The following is a 22,667-nucleotide window of genomic DNA, read 5'->3' on the forward strand; positions in this document are numbered from 1 at the left end:
AGTGCTGCTCAGCAGTGTGAGTGTGTGTGTGTGTGTACACGGGCTGCCGCCTTGCTGGACTTTCTCCCGAGAGGCTGGAACAGCTGCAGCGCTCTGGCTAGCTGGGAAAGTGGAGGAAATCAAAATTAAACAAAGAAAAAGCTGGAGCACAAGCGAGTGTTGAATTCATGTGGTAGGGATGGGGGGGCAGCAGTGGTGCACGAGGCTGGATTTATTGCTATGCTGGAAGATTGCTGTGACATTTCCCCTTTAGGCAATAGGTGTTCTGAGATGGGAATCAAAATTTGTCAGGTCTCAGTGAACAGACGTGGATTTTTTTTCTTTTGTTGTTAATTATTTGTGAATGCTCTCGAATTATGAAGTGGCAGTAGGAGCAGCCATGCTTGCCTCTTTCATGTGAATTGCAGAACTGTGGGAGTGATGTTAGTCTTTTCCCCATACTAACACCACCTATGGTTCAGCTGATCGAAAGTTTTACATGTTTTTCTTTGCATTGCTGAGATGCTGGGGTGTGTCTGGAACCCTTGTGCTTGGTTTCATTCCATGAGACCTGGGAATGTGTGTCTGGGGGAAACAATGCATGTTGTAGATAACTGACTGGCATTTGACATTTTAGTGCCTGAGTGTGCCTGTGGTAGGATCAGCTGGTCTTCTGTTTTGATGGCAAGATGAAGACTAAGAAGTATGCTGTTTTCATCAAAATTAAGTTTTCTTTTGCTAGCCACGTTGATAAGCATTTCCAGTCAAATGACCCTTCATGAAGAAGGATGATGCTTTGCAAACCTCAGTCAAGTGAATGCAGACTGAAGGAAACTTTTCCTTGCATATGTAAGACTTGTAATGGCTGAAAACTTGGAGAGGTTTTGCTGTCAACACAGAGGAAATCTGTGATGGAAATTGAAGCATCCTTCTAATTTCTTGGTTGAAACTTGACTCTTCCAGTAAGTGTCGTGGTCAAGGTCACTCTCTGCCTTTTGCTAGGTAGTAGAAGGCCCATGATGTGTTTGAGAACAGTAAATTTGCTGTTCTGCAAGCTGTCTGTACATGTTAGTGCTTTCTTTTGCTGCAAAATGAAGACTTCCTGCCCTGAAGCCATTAAGTTACAAATTTATGTAGAGATGCAAAAAAAAATTTCATTCTGGAATGTGGTGATCATTGTAGCAATAACAAAGAGCTGGAGAGAGAGACAGGAAAGCCTCCTTTTGGGGATTATGGGAAGTAAGAAGGTTCAACAGGTCATCCAGGACAGTATTTTTGCCAGTATTCTGCCCCCAGTATGCTTTTCCTGTTGCTCAAGGTTGATGAATCAGATGCAGTAGAGTCTAAACGATGCATGCAAAAAGTGGGGAAACTGTGTGTCATCCTTCTGTGTTGGTGTGTGCCTGTGCTAATAACACAATGTTGATGTATCTCAGAATGAGGAGGACCCCTCACAGTCAGAGAAGAGATAGAGCAAGCATAAAACTGTAGAAAAGAACTGTTTTTCCTTCTTGCTGTGAGAGAGGGGCTGATGCGAGTTTGTTGTTAATTGAGTCTTTTCTGGGAATTCTGATTTCGTAATTTCTTATGTCATTGCCATCATGAGAGGTCAAGTCCACATCAGCCCATTTCCTCCCAGCTCTTGGGCCCAGAGCTAGATCTGTGTTGCAAATTACATAGTTATGGACAGCAGGAACGTTTCAGAAATAGGAAACAAGTTTGGTTTTCTGTGGGCAAAGGGCAGAAAAAGCACACCATGATTGCTGCCAATTGAAAGACAGGTCAGTTTGCCTCACTGCTTAAACAAGTTATCTTGTTTGTAATAAATGCACTTGTTTGCTTTATATAGATTAGAATAAATTACATCAGTATTACCTGGTTTCTGCTTAGAGGTAGGGTTTTTCCTCTGGTGTTGATCCTGCACTCACATTGTGGTTTCTCTATGCAGGGTTTCCAGTGCTAACTCGGAAATCTCTTGAGTTTAGAAAACTGAGATTTTTTTTAGAGTTTTTCTGTCCCTTAATGCAATGGCCACCAGATAGTGATTTCTCAGTGTGTTACTTCTGTTTAAGTTCAAGTGAAGTTTGCCATCTTTGGATCAGATATACATTCACAAAGTTCTAACCTATGAAAATCTGTTGGGATCTTGTGTTTGCGGTTGTGTCTTTTGATTGTTCTTGTCTATGCTTCCCCCACTAAATTGGCTAAAACCTTAAGAGAGCAGGGAACTTTGGAAGCAGAATTATTGTCATATAAAGGGAGACAGCACTTTTTCTCTTGGGCAGATATATAATGCATTTACAAACTGCAAATTATTAATCCTCAAAACCCAGAGCAGGGTGACTTTAATCATGCAGGCATGCAAGTTGGCCTCAGCTGAGCTTACAGTCAAAGCATGTAACATGATCTTAAAAACTTCCTAGATTTCATCCTTTGCCAGAAGTCTCTATGTGATGTTGGCTTTGCTCGGTGGGGGCTGGGGATGGGTGTGTAACTATTGTTTCAGTGCCTCTTGCTGTAGTAAGCAGTTGGAATGATAAAAGTGTCACCGTGTGCCCTCCCTGTAGCCCCTCGGTCTGTTGTGCTGCCGCTGCCTGCAGTCCTGGCTGAGCACGAACCATTGTGGTGTGGGCAGCATCAAAGGCAGATCCTGGATGCGGTGTCACGGCGTGACTGATCTCCAGCTGGGGAGTGCTGCTGCCAGGATAGAGAAAGGACACAGCAAAGCTGAACTGCACGTGAAAGCTGCTCTTGGCTGCTTGGAAACTGCCTCCCATGGGACTCTCTGAATTTAACCTGCAATGTGTGCTCTTTGCTGAGCATAACTTCTGGTTAATAAAATAAATTTATTTAGTCTTCGGAGTTTACCTTATAAAAGGCATTGATGATTTTTTTTCTCATCAGGTTAATAGAATGAGTAAGCTATTGCTGGGAAGCAGCATGGAGTTGGGGAATACCTCCCTTCAGTGGTGTGTGAGAACTTGGCACTTTTAAGTTGATTTTTTTCTTTCTGCTGAAATTCAGTTCAGTTTAGCTCTTCAGTGCAGGCACACACCCTATCTGGAATGGCTGGCCACAGGCAGGATTGCTGCTAGCTCTGGAAGAATGGTATGTATCAGCTCTTGGCTGTGGGGTTCAAAGGCAGCTTCATCATTCCATGAAAATGATGACTAATTCCACTGGCTTGCCTGGTATTTGTTAGGTGCTCCCTACAATGGCTTTGATCACTTTCCTTTACAACACTAAGCTTTTCCTGATATTTAAATATTCACTTTCTTATTTGTGGTGAGTAATTCTACCCCTAAGTAATTAATCTTCCTCAAGGCATATCGTCATGCCATCACCAGTGACGCTACATCATGCCACATGCTTCAGATAGCTCTCCCCATCTACCTGTATGTAATCATCCCCTCTCAGTTTATTGTTGTACTTTGGATTCTTTTCAGTTTATCCCAAGATAAACCAAGAGCCACCACCAAGCAGTATATTTCAGCTTTCACATAAGAATTTAAATTGCTCTTGTCTCTAATGATTCAGACTTCCTTAATAAACTTGGGGGTAATGCTCAAGAAAATGAGAAAAAGCATTAGTTCTTGTATCTTGGATCTGGATGCACATGATATTGCTTAGAGCAAGTCTTTGTTTCGAGAGTTTAAGAAATCTGACCTCTTGGGATGAGAGACACATACCCTTCCAGCTGATATCAAGCTCTGGAAATAAGCTCCTCTGTTTCCAGACGTAGAGGAATTAATCAAAAACTTCACACTTAGAAAAAGACTTGGTTCTAAAAAGCCTTTTATAATTTCCTCCTTCATTTTAGCCTCTGGGTATAGTCCAAGTTCTGATTGTATAAAATTAGAAGTCTGGTTTTTGTGGAGGTGGACCTAGACAGCTGAGGTTTCTGTTGCCTTCAGGGCAATGGTCTGCCTTCTATTATTGGCTGTGGCTGCTCTCAGGATCCAGGTGTTGGTTTAGATGAATGCCTGACTCTCAGCCAGTTCTGGCTGGATGAGACTTTTCATGCAGTATGCTTCAGGGACTAATTAGTTAATTCTCTTTGGATTTTGCTTAGTTGTCTTTGTGTGATTTGACCTTTCTCATTATTTGTTTCCCTTTCCTTCTGTATTGCTTCATGCAGCAACCTTGCTTTTGTCCAGCCTTTTTGGAATTATGTAATGTGCTCACAGTAGAAAAGTTTGATGAGGCTGCAGGAATGGAAATCGGTGTCCCCTCTCTCCTCTGTGTCAGAGCAGTGCTGCAGAGCCTCCATCCCCTGCCAGGTATGCTGCAGTACTGGTGCTGCTGCATTCAGTCCCTCTGCACTGAAGTGAGTAAGTGATCCCAGGAAATGGCTGGGTAGGACAGAAACCAAAGGTGTGGTAGACTGCTGGTGAAGAGATACCATCATGTGGTATCTGTATGTGCTTACATAAATCCAGTGTGTTAACTCAGTCTGACCTGATAACCACTCCAGGGGTCAGAGAGAGGAGCAGCTCGGTTGCTGAGGCTGGGAAACATAAACAGAGAGGAAAACTCCCAGGAGCTTTGTATCACTTGAATTAGTGTCTGAGCAGAGGGCCTGTGTTATTGAACTTCTGCCTCCACCACAATCCCCTCTCTGCCCTTCATCCTTTTACTGCATCCCCTTCAAAAATGCCTGACTGGTACATTGTGCTCTCTGTGCCCTGGCTGGGCACTGCCATAAAATCGTTTGCAAACAAACTCAGTTGCCCCGTGATGACAGGATGCTCTTTCAGTGCTGCTGACATTGCCTAGTTGTGATTGAAACAAAAATGGACTTCATGGAATCCCTGTGAGAAAAATCGTTTGGGAGAAGGTCATTGTGTTAAAGCCTGATCCAGGTGTTGCTTCCTTCACTTGAATCTCTAGTGTCCCTCAAGCAAGTGCTTCAAAAAGTGGCACCATTGTTAAGGTGCTAAATCTTTGAACTTCATTACCTTTAGGGGCTTTTTGTATTGATTCCTGCTGTTAATATGCACATAATCAGAGTAAAATTGCAGTATGGGTATTTCCAGAAGCTGCTCTCTAGGTGACAGGATAATAGCTCACAGAAGAGGCATAGATTGTTACACACTCTTGTCTGCCTTTCTGCTGTTCCTCATGGATACACACTGGATTTTTATCCTTTCAAATTGTTCTGCTATAGAATTAAGGCTGCAAAATGTGTTTTGGCACCTGGGATTGCCCTGCCCAAAATTCTGGGTAGCCTTAGGAGGCTGTATAGAAAAAGTAGGCACCAGTTTTGAGTGCAAAATACTTATGTCAGGATAATATTTTACTTTTGTTCCTTGAATGGGAAAAAAGGGAAAGAGTGTGAAATTTGATCTGTGTAAGATCCTTTCTTGCTAATAGCCTTTTCTGACTGGAAACCTGGTTGACTGACAGTGTCTTTGACCTGCTAGAGCTGAGTTTCCAGCAGTTCTTGCCCAGCTATCAGTCTCTGACACAGCTCTGGGCAGAGCTGTGTCCTTGGGAGATAAAGCTGGAGATGGTGGGACAGTGAGCACATGGCACAGTTTACATGTGCTCAGGGTGGGGTGAAACATGGATATTATGCTCATTCTCACTGTGACATGGCTCTGACTATCAGGGCAGCCACTCTGGAACTTCTTTGTGACTCTGCACAGAAAAACAGCAATCTGTCCTGCTATGCCACCTGTAGCTAAGTCTTGGATCTTGCCCTTGTTATAAGCAGTAGGGAGGTGATGATGGCTTTGACTCCTCCTATTAGACAGATTTGTAACATGGAAAGTCCATCATTATCTCCTGTCTGCAGTTAAAGTCTGGATTAGGGCCAAGGAGTCCAAGGACTGTCTACTGCAAAAGTTTTACAAAAACTTATTCTGAAGCTCAAGAAATTAATAGGCCTGAAGTGCTACATAATTCTCATGGAAAACAAGCAATAATAAAAACCTGGATGTCTGGGCTTTATGCATTTTAGAAATGCAGGTGGAAGTGGTTTCTCTTAATTGCAGCTTGTTTTCCAGGTCATCAGTTTGACTTCTTGAGTATGTAATTCTCCCAGCTTGGCTTTGTAGATGTCTGACATGATCTACGTCTTCAGATGTTGGTTTTGTTTTTCTTTTCTTCAGGCTTGGCACTTTGGAAGGAATGCTGTCTGGAGTCTGAGTTGTATAACATTAAAGTTTGAATTATGTCCAAGTTTCAACTGTGTTATCAAGAAATGTCAAGTTTGCTCAGTGATAGCTACATCCAGATTTCCTAAAGTGTAATGATGGAAGTAGGCAGATCTTTCTATCTGTGGAAACTTCTCGAGAAGTAGTGAATCCTTAGCAGGCACAGACTACTTAAATATCTGTTGTTGTAGTGGACAGTATGAAATCTTCAAGGTACTGCAGGCACTAACTGTAAGTTTCACACAGGAGTGTGATATGTACTTTAACCAGTGCCTGTGAAGTCATCTGTAATATCTTCACTGTCTTCTATGGCTGAGACCTTAAGCCACTAATCACTTTTTATTGTGCATTGTGCTTTATTGGGGATTTTTTTTGTACATACCTTTCCCATCAAGGTCAATTTTTACTGTTAATGGTACTGTGCCTCTAAAATGAGATGTTGGAAGTACCAGCTGTATTTTTTCCTGCCTGTGCACCACCAGTATGGTGGACTTAAATTCTTCTTCAAAGTTGTGATAATGCTGGCACCAGTAAGACTTAAAAGGTTCAGCTTTACCTTTCTGCATCAGGTGAAATCTGAATGCTCAGTTCCAAAAATTGCAATATTCCTATGACAATTTATAGGAGGCAAATAACACTGAATAAACCCAAGACTTGTGTTGTTTGAAGTGCCTAAGTATCTTGTTGCTGCTCTGTTGTTTTGTTGTTTTTTTTTTCTTTGTGTTCCTCCATTCTTCACTTGTCTGCAGACGTGAAGCTCCTGTAATTAAAGTTATCCCTGTGCAGTGCCCATGATTTGTCAGCCACATGCTATTTTTAGCTGGTTGTTTAGGATAACCTTCCCATGGCTGCTGACTGTCAGTGAGTACAGGTGGTTAGTGCATCTTCTGACAGAACCTTGCTGTGAGGTTTTTGAAAATTATTTCCCTTTTACAAAAAAAGTGGTTTTATTAGTGTAACAATTCTGTTCTGAAAATATCTATTGTCCTAGGTAAAAATTGTCTATCACAATCTTTTTAATATGTATTTAATAATTAAAGAACAATTGGCTTCTGCAAAGGAATGCAGGTAGTTGCTCTATTCCCCACAAAAAAAACCCCAAGACCCAGAACCAAAACAACCAACCAAATAAAAGTCTCAAAAAATATATTAATTCACAATATATTTTAACCAGCCTCCAAAGTGATGGAGGCAGAGTGATTTGTACGTTGGCTAATTGATTGCACAGCCTTTGATGGATGGGGCACAGTTTGGTTGAGCATCAGCTGCAATTGTGAGCTGTAGGACCATGGCTGAAATGATTCATACGCAGCAGCAGGAGCTCCAGACTGAATTAGAGGCTTGTATTGACTGTGGCACTGTGCATTATTTAAAGAATTGGTTCTGTGCCATTGAGTGTCTGAAGCAATTAACTGCTTCTCTCTGCTGAACAATCACTTCCTTTTTTTGTGAGTTCCCACATATCAGCAGTGACTTTCAGGATAGTTGCTTTTTTTTGGAAGCAAGACAAATAGAAACCAGTCTTGCTGATTTTATTTTTTTCTCTCATTCTTGTGATTTTTCCCCCCTTCATATAAAGTAAAGAAGTGTTGAGAGTACTTCGGATTTTTGATATATTTATCATCTTCTGGGAAATAATGGAAGAGATCTAGAAGGGAATGAAATATTATTTATGTTTAATTTGTTTTCCAGCCACCACACAGGGTTCAGCAATCTATAAACTGGGTTGGACTGAATGCAGTGGTATTGATTAAAAAAAAGAAGACAAGCAGGGGGGGCAAGCCAGACCATATTCCTGCTGTTAGAGCCTGAGGCTTTAGGCCTTTCTAATCTTAAACTGTGGTGTGCTTGGCTTCAGCAGTTGTCTAAGGAGCCAGTTTCTAGGTGGAAAGGAGCTGTCATTCCTCCAATGTGGTATCAGTCCAAGCCCAGCCTGGGCTCCTGCTGCACAGTTCTGGTTGGCAGAGCCCTGGTGCAGGGGACAGCAGAAGTGAAAATATCTGCCAAAATATCTAAGAGCCCATGTGGCCCACAGAGTCTTGTCCAAGTGTTTTCTTCCAGAGATGGTTGGCTGGCACAGTGTGGGAGTGTCAGAACCTCAGTCCATTGGACCTGGCCAGGGATGCTTGTTACAGCTCAGTAAATGAAAGCTGCTTTCCTCCAGTGACGTTGCTGCCTCATTTCTTCTTAAGTTAATGAGCTTGTAGCTTTTAATTAGACATAAATGGCAGCTGTCAGGTTGTGTTTGGTTTTATCTTTTCATACTGCTGTAGTGCTTCCAAAAGTAGAAAAAAAGGATGATTTACTTCTAAAGTTGGGCAGCAGGGTGGGCAGAAGTGTACCCAGGACTACTGGTGTTGGTCTAGCCTTGTTTTGGTTTTTCTCTGGGAAGGTATCCAGAAGTGCAGGTCAGTAATTCAAGACTATGTTTTATGTGGGCAGCACAAGGAGTTTCAAGAGCTGTTGAAAACTGCTTCACTGAAAGATGGTATTCAGAATGTTCAGAAATCAACAGATCCGCCTCTGTTCGTCTGTTGGTTTTTAAGAGATTCTTACACGTTGTTTTTCAAGATAACCCGGCTAGACCTTCCTTCGAGGGAGGAGGACTTGGAAGGCAAGACAGCAGGGGTGGCTTTTGGGAAGAGTGAAGAAGTGGGTTGAGGTGTGGTGGAAGGAACTGTGGGGTGCTGAACTGAGAAGGTGTTTTGGAAGACAGAGTGAGTCAGTGATGCTGTGTTAGCAAAACTACTGAAAATGACATATGGCGTCTCGAGACACGCTGCTGTGCTCCAGCTGTGTGCAGAATGGACATGCCGGTGTCAGAAAGCAGGGGTTATGGTGTACAACATGCAAGTCTGTCCACAAATCTTAATACTTCAAAAGGGTTTGGTTTTCCAGGGGGACTGAGAATCTTTGGGGGCATATTTGCAGCAAGTCTCAAGTGAGAGAGATGGTGGAACTGCAGGGAGAGGTGTAACTGAGAAATGCAGTTTTGTTTTTCAGGCTGGCAACCTCGGTGGTTCCTTCTCTGTGGTGGCATCCTGTCCTATTATGACTCTCAGGAAGATGCCTGGAAGGGCTGTAAGGGAAGCATCCAAATGGCTGTTTGTGAAATCCAAGGTAACTAAGATACAGTAACACTCAGCTGCATTTAAAGTTTGTCTGATAATGTTGCATTCAAGACGAGATTTCAGGTGACAAGAACTATTTGGCAGCTTGATTTCTCTGGTATGTATTTGCAGTACCTTGGTGCTTCAGGTCTTTGGTGCTGCTAAAAGCTAAGATATATGGGAATATTAACTAGAAACCTCAGGTATTAATTCTCAGGGCAGAGATTTGGAGACTTTGTTTTTTTCTTAAAATACACTCTATAAAAATACAGTTTTTATGCTATAGTATTTTGAAAATGTTGAGTGAACTGCAAGCCTCTAATATCATGGATATTTTACGTGCAGGTGGGTCACTGCTTTTCATGAGCTGTGGTGAAACATCACACAGCTTTAAATGACTCCTCATAAGCAGAGAGCTGAAGCTAGGAACATGAATAATAAACTTCAGTATTGGGTCTGCTCAGTCATATTGCCACGTTTTTGAGGTTCACTTAAGGGCTGGAAGCTTGAAAGAGAGGCTTGCCAGAAAAGGATGCTCTTTGCATAAAGACTCTCAGATTATACTGATCACAAAACTGTCTTTCATAGCTGTACACATGTGTGTCCTGTCCATTCCCTAACTCAGGAGAGAAGTCATAAAATGGCAGCAGGGGAAGTTGGGACCATAGATTTCTCCTCTTTCATTTCTGTTTGACCTGCCACCTGACACATCTGTTGGGATGTTTGGTTGGGCTGGAAAGGGCCAGGGGGCTGGTCTGAAATCTGTGTTGCTTTCAGTTCATCCTGCAGATAACACACGAATGGACCTGATTATCCCAGGGGAGCAGTACTTCTATCTGAAGGCAAGAAATGCAGTTGAAAGGCAAAAGTGGCTGGTTGCACTTGGAACTGCCAAAGCCTGTCTGACTGACAGCAGGACACAAAAGGAAAAAGGCAAGAACACCTTTTTGCTGGCACATGATGTTTGCTTTGTATTTCCCCATGCTTTTCCTAGTGCATGTGCTTACAACTTCAGTGTCCAGCCTGTGCTTCAGATCTTTGGTGTTGCTGAAAGCTAAGACACATGTGAATATTAACTAGAAATCTCAGGTATTAATTCTCAGGGCAGGCATTTGGAAACTTTGGGGTTTTGTTAAAATGCGCTATATAAAAATAATTTGAGAACCATGTGCTGATGGGTTCTGTAAGTACAGTGAGTAAATAATCCCTGGCTAGGAGTCACTGTGATGCAGACTGTACGAGAATGTAATACCCCCACCTTGTACAGCTGCCTAAATATGATGACCCAGCCTCTCACAACAGTGTCTCTTTAGCTTTGGAGTTCCTCACATGTTTCCATGTTCTAATTGGGCTATCTTCTGCACTTTGAGAATTGCTTCAGCAATTAAGAAAAGGTTTGCACTGAGTTCCAAATCTGTTAGTAGTCAGAAACTTAAATCTGATCATGGTCAGGCTGTGAAAATTAATTCACTTACCACTTTGCTTTCATCAGCAATCTCACTTCCCTCCCCCAATGAAAACCCCTCATGCTTACAAGTGTGGCATCAGTCACAGAGCATTGTGAGGCCTCATGCCTTAACCTTGTGTAACCTCAGCACAGTGACTGTACAGAAGATGGGAAAACAGCAAATTATTGATGTCCTGAGTAAATGCAGGGCATGGCAAACACTTCCTTTCCCTGAGGTGAGGATTTGCTTCTCCTCTTAGCCTTATGTGTGTTATCTCCAGGCTTTGCATCTATTGGTTCAAACTGAGTCAGAACTGGGCAGAAGATGCTACTGTAGAGTCCTTCACCAGATGGGATCTGATGTGCAGTGCCTAGAAGTGCAACAAAGTTGGATCTGTAAAGTGACATACAGTAGCACAGGGTGAACAGCTAGTAATGTATTTGCAGAACTAAACCATGTTAGTCTTACTGAGACAATTTATTTTATAATTCAGGGACTCTAATATCAAAAACATTACTTCTGAAAAAATCTCAGAATGACTGTTAATCTTATCTGGATTAGTCTTCTCAGTTCTGCACTCTGTTTCTCAGAATGAGAAACATATGGACACACTGGAGTGAGTCCAGCAAAGGGCTGCTAAGATGATTAAAGGAAATATCTAGTGAGAGAGCATAAAAAGATGGAGCCAGAGTCTTATCACTGAATGAACAAGAGAAGATCTGCATGAATTTTGATACAAACTACTCAATTGAAACATAAGAAAAAATGTTTTTGTTGTGAAGGCAAGGGAGCACTGAAAGGCTGCACAGAAGTTGTTGTGTAGTCTCCATCCTTGGCACTGTTCACAACCTGACGAGACCTGAGTAATTTGCTCTGACTCTCCTTGAACAGTGGAGCGGGACTAGCTGGTCTCCAAAGATGTCTTCTAATCTCATCCATCCCATCATTCAAGGATATCTGTACTAAATTAATCCCTTTCTGTTGGATAGAATGCATCTTTTATGTCCAGTGTTTCCTACCTACGACCCTATCTAAACAATGCTATTGCTTACAGCTTAAAGTACTTTGTGAAAACAAAGCATATTATATGTAGGGTTTCTTCCTATTTAAAAGGCCTCCTAAGACCAAATGTTGTGTACTTGCCTTGCACTAGATACAGTAAATTTAACTTTTCTTTTGTTTAACTTTCAGAGTTCACTGAAAACACAGAAGCCTTGAAGACCAAAATGTCTGAACTTAGACTGTACTGTAACCTCCTTGTTCAGCAAGTACATAAAACAAAGGAAGCCAGCATTTCTGGTGTGTCAGAACCAGAGGTACAGCTCTATTTTTGTTATAGATCACATGTGTAATGTCTTGGATGCATGAGCTTTTCTGGATACCCAATGTAGTATTCACTCACTGTTACTTAATGTTGCAACCTCCTTCTGCAGAGAACCTGGGGGAAATAAAGTGCTCACACAGCAGTTCTTGTTTAAATGGAGTGTTACTATATTGTTGCAAATGACTTGCCCTTTGTTGGGCTAGTAAGTAGTGAGATGAGATCTGATACCTGTGATCTAGACAGTAACAGCCCTGTAGGTGATGTGTTTACAGTGGATCAAAAAAAGCAAAAGATTTTTTATAAAAAGATCATTTGCATGAAGCACACATTTTTCTGCCTGAGTCATTTATATCTTGCTCAGCAAAACACATCCAAAACCTTTAAAAGGTCAAGAGATGTTGCAGACCACAAAAAGAGCAAAAGTGATATAAAGAAGGCTTGGTTTGCCTCACTTAAGTTCAAGTTTCAAACCTTGCATATCTGTGTGACCGAAGAAGCCTCATTTAAGAGGGATCTCCTAAAGACCATGATCTGCCCCTTGGTTTGAGAGAGAAATGTGTGAAGAAGAATGCACTTCCTTGCTAGAGAAGCTGGTGTGGAGTTCCAGGATGCCTCCCACTGAAGAGATGGGTCCTCACATGCAGAACAAGCAGGCAAAACACCTGAAGGTTGATCAAACCTCTGTTTTGGTGTCCAAACCATCTCTGTAAAGATACCTGAGAAACTGTGTAAGGTGAATTAAAAGACAGTGCAGAAGCATGATGTGGTGTACAAATGACTAAAAGGCACTATTAGAACTTGCAGCTCACAGGTGTTGGCTTGTAATGTGGTGTTTATCCTGCTCATATTTCATGCATCTGGGGGAAGACTCTTTCCCTGATCTTACTGGCATTTAACTGCAAAGATTTACTGCTAAAAGCATTTCAGCAACAATAGCTCACTTTGCAGAGATGAAGAGGCAATGTGATACCTCATTCTGCATTTTGTCATTTCCAATAAGTTTTTGTTGATGAGGTTTTTGAAATGATCATCTGCAGATCATTCTACATCTATTTAATTTGTTTATTTTTCATATCTCCTGTCAGTGGTGTTTCCTGGAATGCTGTTGTTGAATACATTCAGGCTTAGTATTTCATGCACTTCTAACAGCAATAAGATAACTGAGAGGCATTGATTTCAAAACACAAGCATATTAAGCTGCTTGCACTGAGAGGCTGAAAAGAGGGGTAATAGCCACAGAAATATGTGATGCCAGTCCTCTAAGCAGCTGACACGTTGAATTTTAATTCATGTTAGCCAGAAATCACAGCTGTAGAAGCTGGGGGCTTTGCAGACATTAGTTGCTCCAAATTGATTTTCTGTGGTGAGTCTATTTCTTCCAATTGATTTCTTCCCACAGAGTGAGATTGATATGGGAGCTCTGTTGAAATCAACCTGTGACACTTTCCTGAAGACTCTTGAAGAATGTATGCAGATTGCAAATACTGCCTTCACTTCTGAGTTACTGCATCAGACCCCACCTGGATCCCCAAATTTAGCAGTTCTCAGAACAAGCAAGGTAATGGCCAGTATCTTCTTCTCTCAGCCTCAGCAGGGATGCTAATGGGTCCTTTTGTCAAAAGTAGCATTTGTAGAAATAGGGAATGCCTTTTTACCCATATCATAGCTACTGGTCCTACAGTGGACATACTCTGCTATTTCTTGTGGTTTGCGAGTGAGGTAGCACCATTTTTTTAATAAGCAGTGATCAATCTCTTAATCTTTAATGACAGGTGAAAGTTATTTCAGAGCCTGAAAGTTACACAGTGGTGTTTCACAGAAAGTCATGCAGTGGTGTTTCAAAATACTTTGGCTCTGCAGCAGGTTTGTCCATGTGAGAGCTCACAGCAATTATTACTCTGTTAAGGTACAGCAGTATTGGATGTGTGCTAATATGTCAGTGGGAGCTGATGAGTTCAGCTTTCTAATGAGAAGGGCATTTTGTTGGTTCCTGGATCCATAACTATATATGGAAAACTGGAGCATTTCTGACAAACAGTAAGTTAAGATCTATGTAGGAAGGTAGATGCATGACTGCATCTGAGAGATGGGATTGCTTCACCATACCTGATATCTAGCTTCATGTTTCCTCTATTTTTTTCAAAGCTTTTTGATTAAGTAAAGAAAACATTGCAAAGGAAGCTCACTGCATTGTTTCTCTTTCATATGCTGTGTGGTATCTCACTTGACACTTGCTAACTACCTTCTGAAAGAAACCTTTGGATTTTCTTTCTTTTCGTTTTTCTTTTTTTCTTTACAATATTGTAATGGTCTAATAATGTAGCACCATTTTCAGATTTGTCTTTATACTGCCTCCAGGTGAGAGAATTAGGGAGGGTTTTTTTGCTGATTCCAACTTGTGTTTAATAAAATGTGAAGTTTAAGAAGCATGATACAGTCTTCTTGCTTTAAACAGTATTCTTCCCCCTCCATATCTTTCAGGTAAAGCACTCTGTCTTGTCCAGTCACACCTCAACAGAAAGGTATAACAGAAGTCTCTATTGTCAGTCTCTGTCTAATCTGTGTTTGGTAGTGTCTGTTCTTTCCTTATTGCTACTCTACCCTTACTGGATGCAGGCAGAATTGTGTTGCTCTGAGCTGCCTACTTGGAAGCAGGTGAAACAAAAGGGATCTGGCTCATCCCACTGTATGTCTCTTCTGTATCAGCCCTTTCCCTGTCATTTTTCTCTGCAGTCCACCTGGTGTCTTACTGCTCAGTCACCAGCCAACTCTCTCCCACTTCAGTGCTCCCTCCTGCATTTTTGGTTCCACTCCATAAGCTCATAAAAATCATTGATGGTGAGCAGACTGATTCCTGGAGTAGGTGGCAAGGATGTATATTTTAAAGTACTAATGAGGGGATATCCTACAAGTTACAATACCTGCCTGCAATTTTCTTTTCTGTAATTGTATTATTATGTACCTTTTTAATAAAGATCATTGTAAATAACTTGAACTCTGCAAGCTGAGATTGAGTCTTTAATCCTCTTTACTGCAAAAAGCTGCCTCATTCTTGTTATTATTTTAGACAAGTTCTTTGCTCAGAGCAGCCTGTGACAGCCTGTAACTTCTGTCAACTGTTTTTCTCTTGTTATTTGTGTGTTCACAGGAAGAAGCTTACCAAGCAATGCTTTATGCACTAAGTATTATTCTTTCCCTTTCTTCAGGCAGGTGGAATTGAACCCCTGTGAAAATGGCTGTGTAAAAGCAGAAATCAACCATCAAGAGCAAGCAGTTATTAAAAATATGGAATGTTTAAACTTGGAAACAAATGAGGGGGCTGGTGATGTTTATGTTGAAGATCATATAGTAAAGGATTTGGCAGGTAAATATATGCACAATCTTTTGTCCACAATGATTATTCTGTAGGTGTAAATTAAGGAAGGTGTAGGCTCCTTGTGAGACTGCTGATCCCTGACTCCCAGGAGAGGGAATATCAGTCTTTTAGTTGATATTGCCTCTTGTAAGTTTTCTCAGCATAGCTCCTGCTGCCTTTGCTGATGGTTAACTTGGGACTGAATGGAGAAGGAAAGGAAATGTCCAAAATTTGGTTTTGGACAAGTTGGGGCTCTCCAGGTGCTGATTGAAGGCTGGCAGGGCTTGGGCTCTCCAGGCACTGTGGGCAGACACATCATTCCCTGCTGGTATGTAGGGCTGCAGTGTCAGAAGAGGCTGTGGAAGCTTTGTGTGTGTGTCTGAGGGCTTGAACTTTTAGTCACTCTTGATTGCTCTGACAAATGTTTACAGAAAATTAACCCTTTTTCTGCAACTAAGAGTGTCCTAGAAAGCATCTTATTTCTTCCTTTTTTCTTAGCAATAGTGTAAAAGTTAGATTTGTGTGCAACTTCAGTGAAATACTGTTGAACTAAGTCAGTATAAAATTCCCTTCAATGTGCTTATATTGTTAAGGGCTGCTGAACTTAATTTGGATAACTTTTCATGTAATGTGATTTTTGCACATCCTCTTGAATGGGCTGTACTGTTCTTGAGCAGGCTTTCTCTGCCTGGCTGTTATTCCAAAACATAAATATGTAGTCAGTGAGTCAGCAGTAGTTTTTAAGTCCAAGTTAATGATGATAGTCATTTTGCCCTTATGGGTTCTCTTTGGAATTTTCCCGTTCTTGGTGTTGGTACTACATAATATGGCAAGTCCCTGCAGGATAACACACACATGATACCATCTAGCATAATATCAATAAAACAGCACTAAAGCAAGGACATCAAACTAATTCAGGTTTTTGGTGTCATTTAGCTACTGTGGTTACTGTGCACAAAAGAGAAAAGGCTACCCCCTGTTTGGTATAGATATTTTAGCTGCAGAGTTTTGCTGTCAGTATGGGGAGGAGTTAGGATGTGCAGGGCCATCCATCGAGGGTGGGCTGACCCAGCCAGCCCATGGGCTTTGTCTTGCTGATGGCTGTACCTGGGTGCTCCCTCTAACCCCAGGAGCTCTGCCTTGTCTCAGATACTTTTTCTTCCCTCTCCCCCTTTTTAAGACCAGTCAGTCTTTAGAAGTGCTTGAGTACTTCAGTCCCAGAGCAATTTTCTCTGTCATTTAGGGCTTATGGTGTTTGAGTTTGAAATTTCAGAGGACTCGGGGTTTTTGCATAGCACTCCTGCAGTGTCGCTGCAGACCTGGACTGTTTCTCTACTCCCCAGCCTATGTGGCTTGGTGAAGGGCAGATCAGTGCATCACTCAAACCTATGTAATTCCTTGGCAGAGACACTTTGCTTGGGAATGTCAGTGATGTCTGAGGCTGGAGAATGGCTGGTCTGGGTATGAGGGGTTTTCTTTTCACCCAGCACCATGTTTGTTCAGTGGTTCTGCAACTAATTGGCACTGCTGTAAGCCTGCTCTCAGTTGTCACCTGGAGGAAAAGAGTTCCTTGCAGCTTGATCCCTTCAGCCAGAAGCTCAGTTCCACTTCATGTCTCTCTTTAATCCTCACTGACCCTTGAGAGTATTCCTTTCCTGGAAAGACAGGTTCACTGGGAAATTCTGGATGTTGGTTTGACAGTCTGGCAGCAAGATGTGCTGTAGCTATGGCTTGTATGATGCAGATGCTGTGAATCATTTTTCCTTCTTTACTTGTTCTCTGAAGTTCTCCATGAGGTCCAAAGGTCTTACCTTGTAAGGGATGTATATGAAAGATTTTCTTTCCTTTGTCTTTCTTGTACTTTATGTGAAACAGATGTACTTGGCCCCAGAGAAGAAATAAAACCAACCACAGTAGGGAAGATATACCTGGATCTTGGAAAACTTTAAAAGATATTTAGAGAAATCAGGGAGAACATAGCAACCTTTGATAGCATATAAGTGTCCATTTAAGCAGCCAATTTGCTTACCTGTCAGAAGGAGTAAACATGTTATGCTATTATTCTTTTGCTTTTGAAAATGCATTATGGCACTTCAGCAATACTGGGAAAGTTACAACCGTGTGAGAAGTAATCTTCCTTTCAAGGAGATGAGTCAGCTCCCTACTGTACCAAATTGCTTCTTCAGTGCTCTTCTTTCTCACAAGACTGTCCTTGCTGAGGTTGTGTGGGCTCACCTGTACTGCAGCCTGGTGCTTGGTTTGTCTGGTTGAAAGAAATGGGAGGTGACTGCTTGAAATGTGGTCTGAGCATCTACCAAACCTGCAGTGGTGCTGGCAGGGATGCTTTTAAACTTGCATTATCCAGATGTCCATGTGCCCTCCTTCAAATAGAAAGGCATTTTGATGAAAAGGAATAACAATATGTGTATGTAACTTTTCTTTTGTTTCCTGTAAATGTTAGGCATTAAAGATGATAGAGAGGACAAGCTGCAAGCTGTAGAAGGATGTGGTGCCCACAAGATGCTGCAGTCAGAAACAAATTCTTTAAGTGGATTGACTCTGTGTGAGGAGGAAAGAAATGAAAATGATTCTCCTACCTTCTTCAGTGTCATGAGCAATAGGTAGTACAGTTTCAATTAAAAGGATTATTGCAACTTAATGTTAAGCCTTAAATTGACTTATTTTTAAGACTTTTTCTGTCTGTAGAGCTGTATTTACTGAGATTATTTGACAGGACTGCCTACAGCACAGTAATTGGAAGAAGATACCTTTTGTAAAATTAGCTGTACAGAGTTAAGTGGGAGGTTTTTCCTTGTTTGTAATTGCAGGCCTTGCTTGCACACCACCCAAAGTATGTTCTCTGCAGTCAATTACTTTAACATAGTAAAACAAAAGCCATGTTGGTGGTTTCATGTCTCTAAGTTTTCCCTCTATGCAAATAACTCAGACAGGAAATCTAATTTTGCTTTTGGCAGTTACATAAAAAGAACAGTTAAGGTAACAATATTTTCTGCTTGTCCTGGACACCAGGTTCAGTGATATTGAGCTTCGGGAGGAGGAGGGCATACCAACGGAGGAGTTCCTGGAGTCGTGTTACGCAATTGTGCCTGTTCTGGGTAAGCAGCTGCTTTTCTTCTGACTCCTTCTGACTGCTGCTAGCAGCAAGCAAAGGTGGAGCAGTCGGGTTGGAAAATTTGTTTCTGCACTAAAGTGAAATAATAGAACCAGTATAACCACAATCAGTTTAACTGGTACCAGTACATATTTCTTACCCCTCTGCTTTAAAGAGGATCCACTCTCACTGAGATGGGACCCACATATAAGCTGTTTGGCAATCTAGGTGTCTCTATGGAGCAGCAATTTCTCCCCCTCAGAAAAGCAGCATAGATGCCTTACAGTCTGGTACAGATGACAGCACACCATCAGCTGTACCCTCTATTTGGTTTTTCCAAAGACTTTGATCTTCACCTAGCACAGCCCCCCACCAGCTTGACCCCTGCCATCTAGTGGATGTGGTGGCTCTGTGAGCCTGCAGCCTTTAGAAGACTTTTGAACTGTAGGTCAGAGAATTTTAACATGTGTAGCAACTGGGATGGATTAGTTCTATACCAGAGAAAAAGATCAGTTTGTCATTCATTTAGTATTTTCCTGCCATTTGTGAAATGAGTAAATGAAACTCATTTTTACTAAAACATGAGAACTGGAAAAAGAGACAATTTTAAAATCTGGCTCTTTTTTTTCCGTAGACAAGCTGGGACCGACTGTTTTTGCTCCAGTTAAAATGGATTTTGTAGGCAACATCAAGGTAACTAATTTCTAGCACTGGTTTTCATTTTTTAAACAAAATATCTACTTTAGACCCGAGTGCTCAAGAATCTATGTGGTAGGAGTCAGTACTGGAAGGTTATTTAATATTTGATAATGTTACCATCTGTCAGCTTAAAACACTGAAATGCCCCTAATTCTGTTCTGACAGTACATGCTGTGTTTAATAAATCCACTTGTGTGCAAACTTATAAAATACTTGATTGACTGCCAAGTAAAACATCTGTTACACCAAATGAGTGTGACTTTGATCCTGAGCTGTATAGGTTATAAGTCATGATGTGATGTTAGCAATGTTGACTTTAACCTGTAAAACAAATGGAGGGAATGGAGGAAAAGCCCCTTTGCTCAATCAAGTAGGATTGAGAAGCAGTTTAAGAAGCAATTTCTCAGCAGACTGGGGCAACCCATGCAGGCTTGGTTCTTGTTCTGGAAGTTCTTCCAGCTTCAAGTACCTTCTGAAGAACCTTGAAGAACCTTTGAAATACTAGTTATGTGCCAAAATGTGTTCATAGCAAGATTTTTTGTAGCATTTTCTTTCAAGAAAAAAGAAGTAAAGGCAAAATATATCTTCTGAGTGTGTGCTAAGGAATGTTGTATACAATCAGATTTGTTTGGTTGCTTATCTTCTAGAAGGTAGCCACTGGAAGACTGAAAATAGCAAGAGAAAAGAATGCTATTTAAAGAACGAAACCATAGAATATTTATTACCAAGTGATAGGCAGCTACTCCTTCAATGTAGAAGAAAAATCTGTTTGTGTGCCCTTTATATATTTTCTCTTTTGTTTGCGTGAGGAGTTGTGTACAGAAACTTGGGAATAAACTGAACCATAGGCATGCTGAGCACTGCTAAGTGTAATATTGAGAGTTTGCAGTGGTCAGAAGGTAAATTTGGCTTGTAGTTGAAGCTCTGGGCAAATGAGACTTTGCTTGAAGAGCAGTTTGAATTAACTCCTTTCCTCCAGTAGGAAGGATGTCATGGGAACTTCAAGCATTTTGTTGGACAGAAATGGTAGGTCCCATGTAAATTTTTGGCTGAGATGCTTTATTTTGGTTGTGTTAGCCAGATGTGTCTGGGGTGTGCCCAGTGATGACATGCCCAGGGTGTCAGAGCAGCCATGCTGTGCCGTGGGGAGTGTGTGACATCCTTGGGAATCTGTATTGTCTCTTGGCAGGGAAGAGTCCTGGTAAACAGAGGATATTTATAAGCTCCTGTTGGGCCTTAAAAGACCTAAAGCTTTGCCTATTATATTCTTTCCAGAAAATAAACCAGAAATTTATAACCAACAAAGAAGAGTTTGATACCCTTCAGAAGATTGTGCTCCATGAAGTGAATGCAGGTGTAGCACAAGTTAGAAACTCTGCTACAGAGGCTCTCCTGTGGCTGAAAAGGTAATGAATGGCCTTGTAGCTGCCTTCACTGGGAGCTGCTGGTGCAGTGAGGAGCCTTTCACCAGTGCAATCTTATGTACGTGGGGCAGGCTGGTTACTTGCCACAGGCTCCATCAATCCAAACTGGCCAGCTTCAAGATTAATGTGCTTTCTGTGGTTGTATCACTGCAACTTTGCCAAAAGGCCAGAGAAAAACATTGCAGTCAAACTTTTTTCCTGTAAAAGTGAAGTTAGAGTGAATGACTGATCCTTCTTGGCTAGGGCATCAAGCAGATGATTTCAAGCTGCAGTAGAAATGTTTAGCAAAGTATTTTTCCCTTGGACTGGGAGAGAGGCTGGAGGAGGTGGCTGCAATTTTGTTCAGATTGAAATTGGCCCCTTAATACTGAGTTTTATTGCACTTTGGAGTTGTATTGCAACTCTGGGGGCTTTGTTATACTTTGGATTACTTTCTTATAAACAGGGTTTCTTTTTATTTCATGGGTTCGTCCTGGCAGAGGTTTAAAGTTCTTGAAAGGGTTTTTGACAGAAGTGAAGAATGGGGAGAAGAATATCCAAACAGCTCTGAGTAAGTGCCAATTGCTTTGTTCTTCATCTGCTTCTAAATTCACATGCTTGACTACTTTCCTTCTTGTTTAGAACCTGTGTCTTTTCTTCAGTGGCTGATGAGGAAAGTGATCTCTAAGGCATAACATTTTTGAAAACTGCAGTTTTTTAAAATGGTTGCCTTGAGATGGGTTACTAGATAACTGTAAATGTAATTCATTAGCAAATAAAGATTCCTTTAATTGGCATACTTTTGGCAGAGGAGACAGTCAAGTGCTTTGACTCATGCAAATTTCTCTACTGGTTTGCAGTGGGAGCGCTCCCAAATGTATAATTGCTGTTTTGTTAGTTTTCTAATTCCTTGTGTGATTGGCCATCATTCTTGGAAATCACCTCTTTGCCAATTTGGCTGTGAATTGCCTGCATGAATTAGAAGGGAGGTTTTAACAAAGAAGAAGGATTTTTTTCCAAGTATACAATTTCTGACACTTTCTTTGTCAAGCTACTGACCACAGTAAGTACAAAACAAAATACAAACTCCTCTTAGACTTTACTTGGTTGCTCCTGGGCAAGACCCTTTCTACATGCATGCAGTATAATGTTGTAATAATCCTTTAAACCAAATTCAAAACAGCTTTTTTAAAGCTTTTTATGTTATCTTCTTTTACACAGCAAAGCAATTGCCTTATAGGATTAGTAAAAAAAACTACTACACTGAAGTATGTAGCAGCTCTTGGAATGAGGCTGAAATACATTGCTCCCAGATATGGGTGTTAAACACCATGGAAGGTGATTAGGCACTTATTGGACCTTCTGAGTCTGAAGGCTTCAGCACTGAACTGCTCCTTGAATTGCTCTGTGTCTGCAGCAGAGTCATGCTGCTGGTGTTTTCTACTTTTTCATTTGCTTTCTTCCCCTGAAAAGCTCTTCTCTATCTGTACCACCACTGCAGCTTTGGTTTACTGTTGGAATTTCGCTCCATACAGTATTTTCTTAGACTTTGCATTAGCCTTCCTGTCTGTTGGAACACTTACTTGCTGTGGATGAGTTGAAGGAGATTTGACAGGGGAGCTGAGACCCCAGTGCAGAAATCCCAAATCTGTCATCTCCTTTCAGTCTGCTCAGAAACAGCCATTATTTACATTGAATAGCAGAAATATACCCTTGAATAGTCATCTCTAAGCTCTGTGTTCTCTTTGTGATGCAAACTTAAAACTGTCATACATCTATCTCTTGATTTATTTTCTTTTCCTTTAAGACAATGCTTATGGAAAGACGTTACGGCAGCACCATGGTTGGGTTGTCCGCGGGGTCTTCGCTGTGAGTATTTATCTTGGCTGCTGACAGAACTGGGGGTCTTGTCCTTGTGATCTCATATTGTATGTAATTAATAAACTGTGTTAAAATGCTAAGTATTAAAATTAATAGATTCCTTTGCTAGACCTTATTTTCAAATTGAGGATTGTGGCTTTCACTGTGTTTAGTACTGGGCTTTCAGGATGGGGCCTGATTTCCAGAGATGAAACAAGC

The 22,667-nt window shown here is 41.3% G+C and overlaps 1 protein-coding gene across 1 annotated transcript in view; it reads left to right on the plus strand.

Annotated features, from left to right (window-relative positions):
• The window catches only part of PLEKHA8 (pleckstrin homology domain containing A8), a 31,350-nt gene that overhangs the window by 911 nt on the left and 7,772 nt on the right, over positions 1 to 22,667 (plus strand). Inside the window, exons 2-13 of the mRNA XM_074538009.1 lie at positions 9,141 to 9,257; positions 10,025 to 10,180; positions 11,887 to 12,011; positions 13,419 to 13,577; positions 14,501 to 14,541; positions 15,226 to 15,383; positions 17,836 to 17,995; positions 18,405 to 18,490; positions 19,121 to 19,179; positions 20,461 to 20,591; positions 21,089 to 21,159; positions 22,396 to 22,457. Coding sequence (XP_074394110.1) covers positions 9,141 to 9,257; positions 10,025 to 10,180; positions 11,887 to 12,011; positions 13,419 to 13,577; positions 14,501 to 14,541; positions 15,226 to 15,383; positions 17,836 to 17,995; positions 18,405 to 18,490; positions 19,121 to 19,179; positions 20,461 to 20,591; positions 21,089 to 21,159; positions 22,396 to 22,457 — 1,325 coding nt within the window. The remainder of the gene's footprint in view (positions 1 to 9,140; positions 9,258 to 10,024; positions 10,181 to 11,886; positions 12,012 to 13,418; positions 13,578 to 14,500; positions 14,542 to 15,225; positions 15,384 to 17,835; positions 17,996 to 18,404; positions 18,491 to 19,120; positions 19,180 to 20,460; positions 20,592 to 21,088; positions 21,160 to 22,395; positions 22,458 to 22,667) is intronic.

This window comes from Zonotrichia albicollis, chromosome 1 (assembly GCF_047830755.1).
Source record: "Zonotrichia albicollis isolate bZonAlb1 chromosome 1, bZonAlb1.hap1, whole genome shotgun sequence".
NCBI classification, from domain to species: domain Eukaryota; kingdom Metazoa; phylum Chordata; class Aves; order Passeriformes; family Passerellidae; genus Zonotrichia; species Zonotrichia albicollis.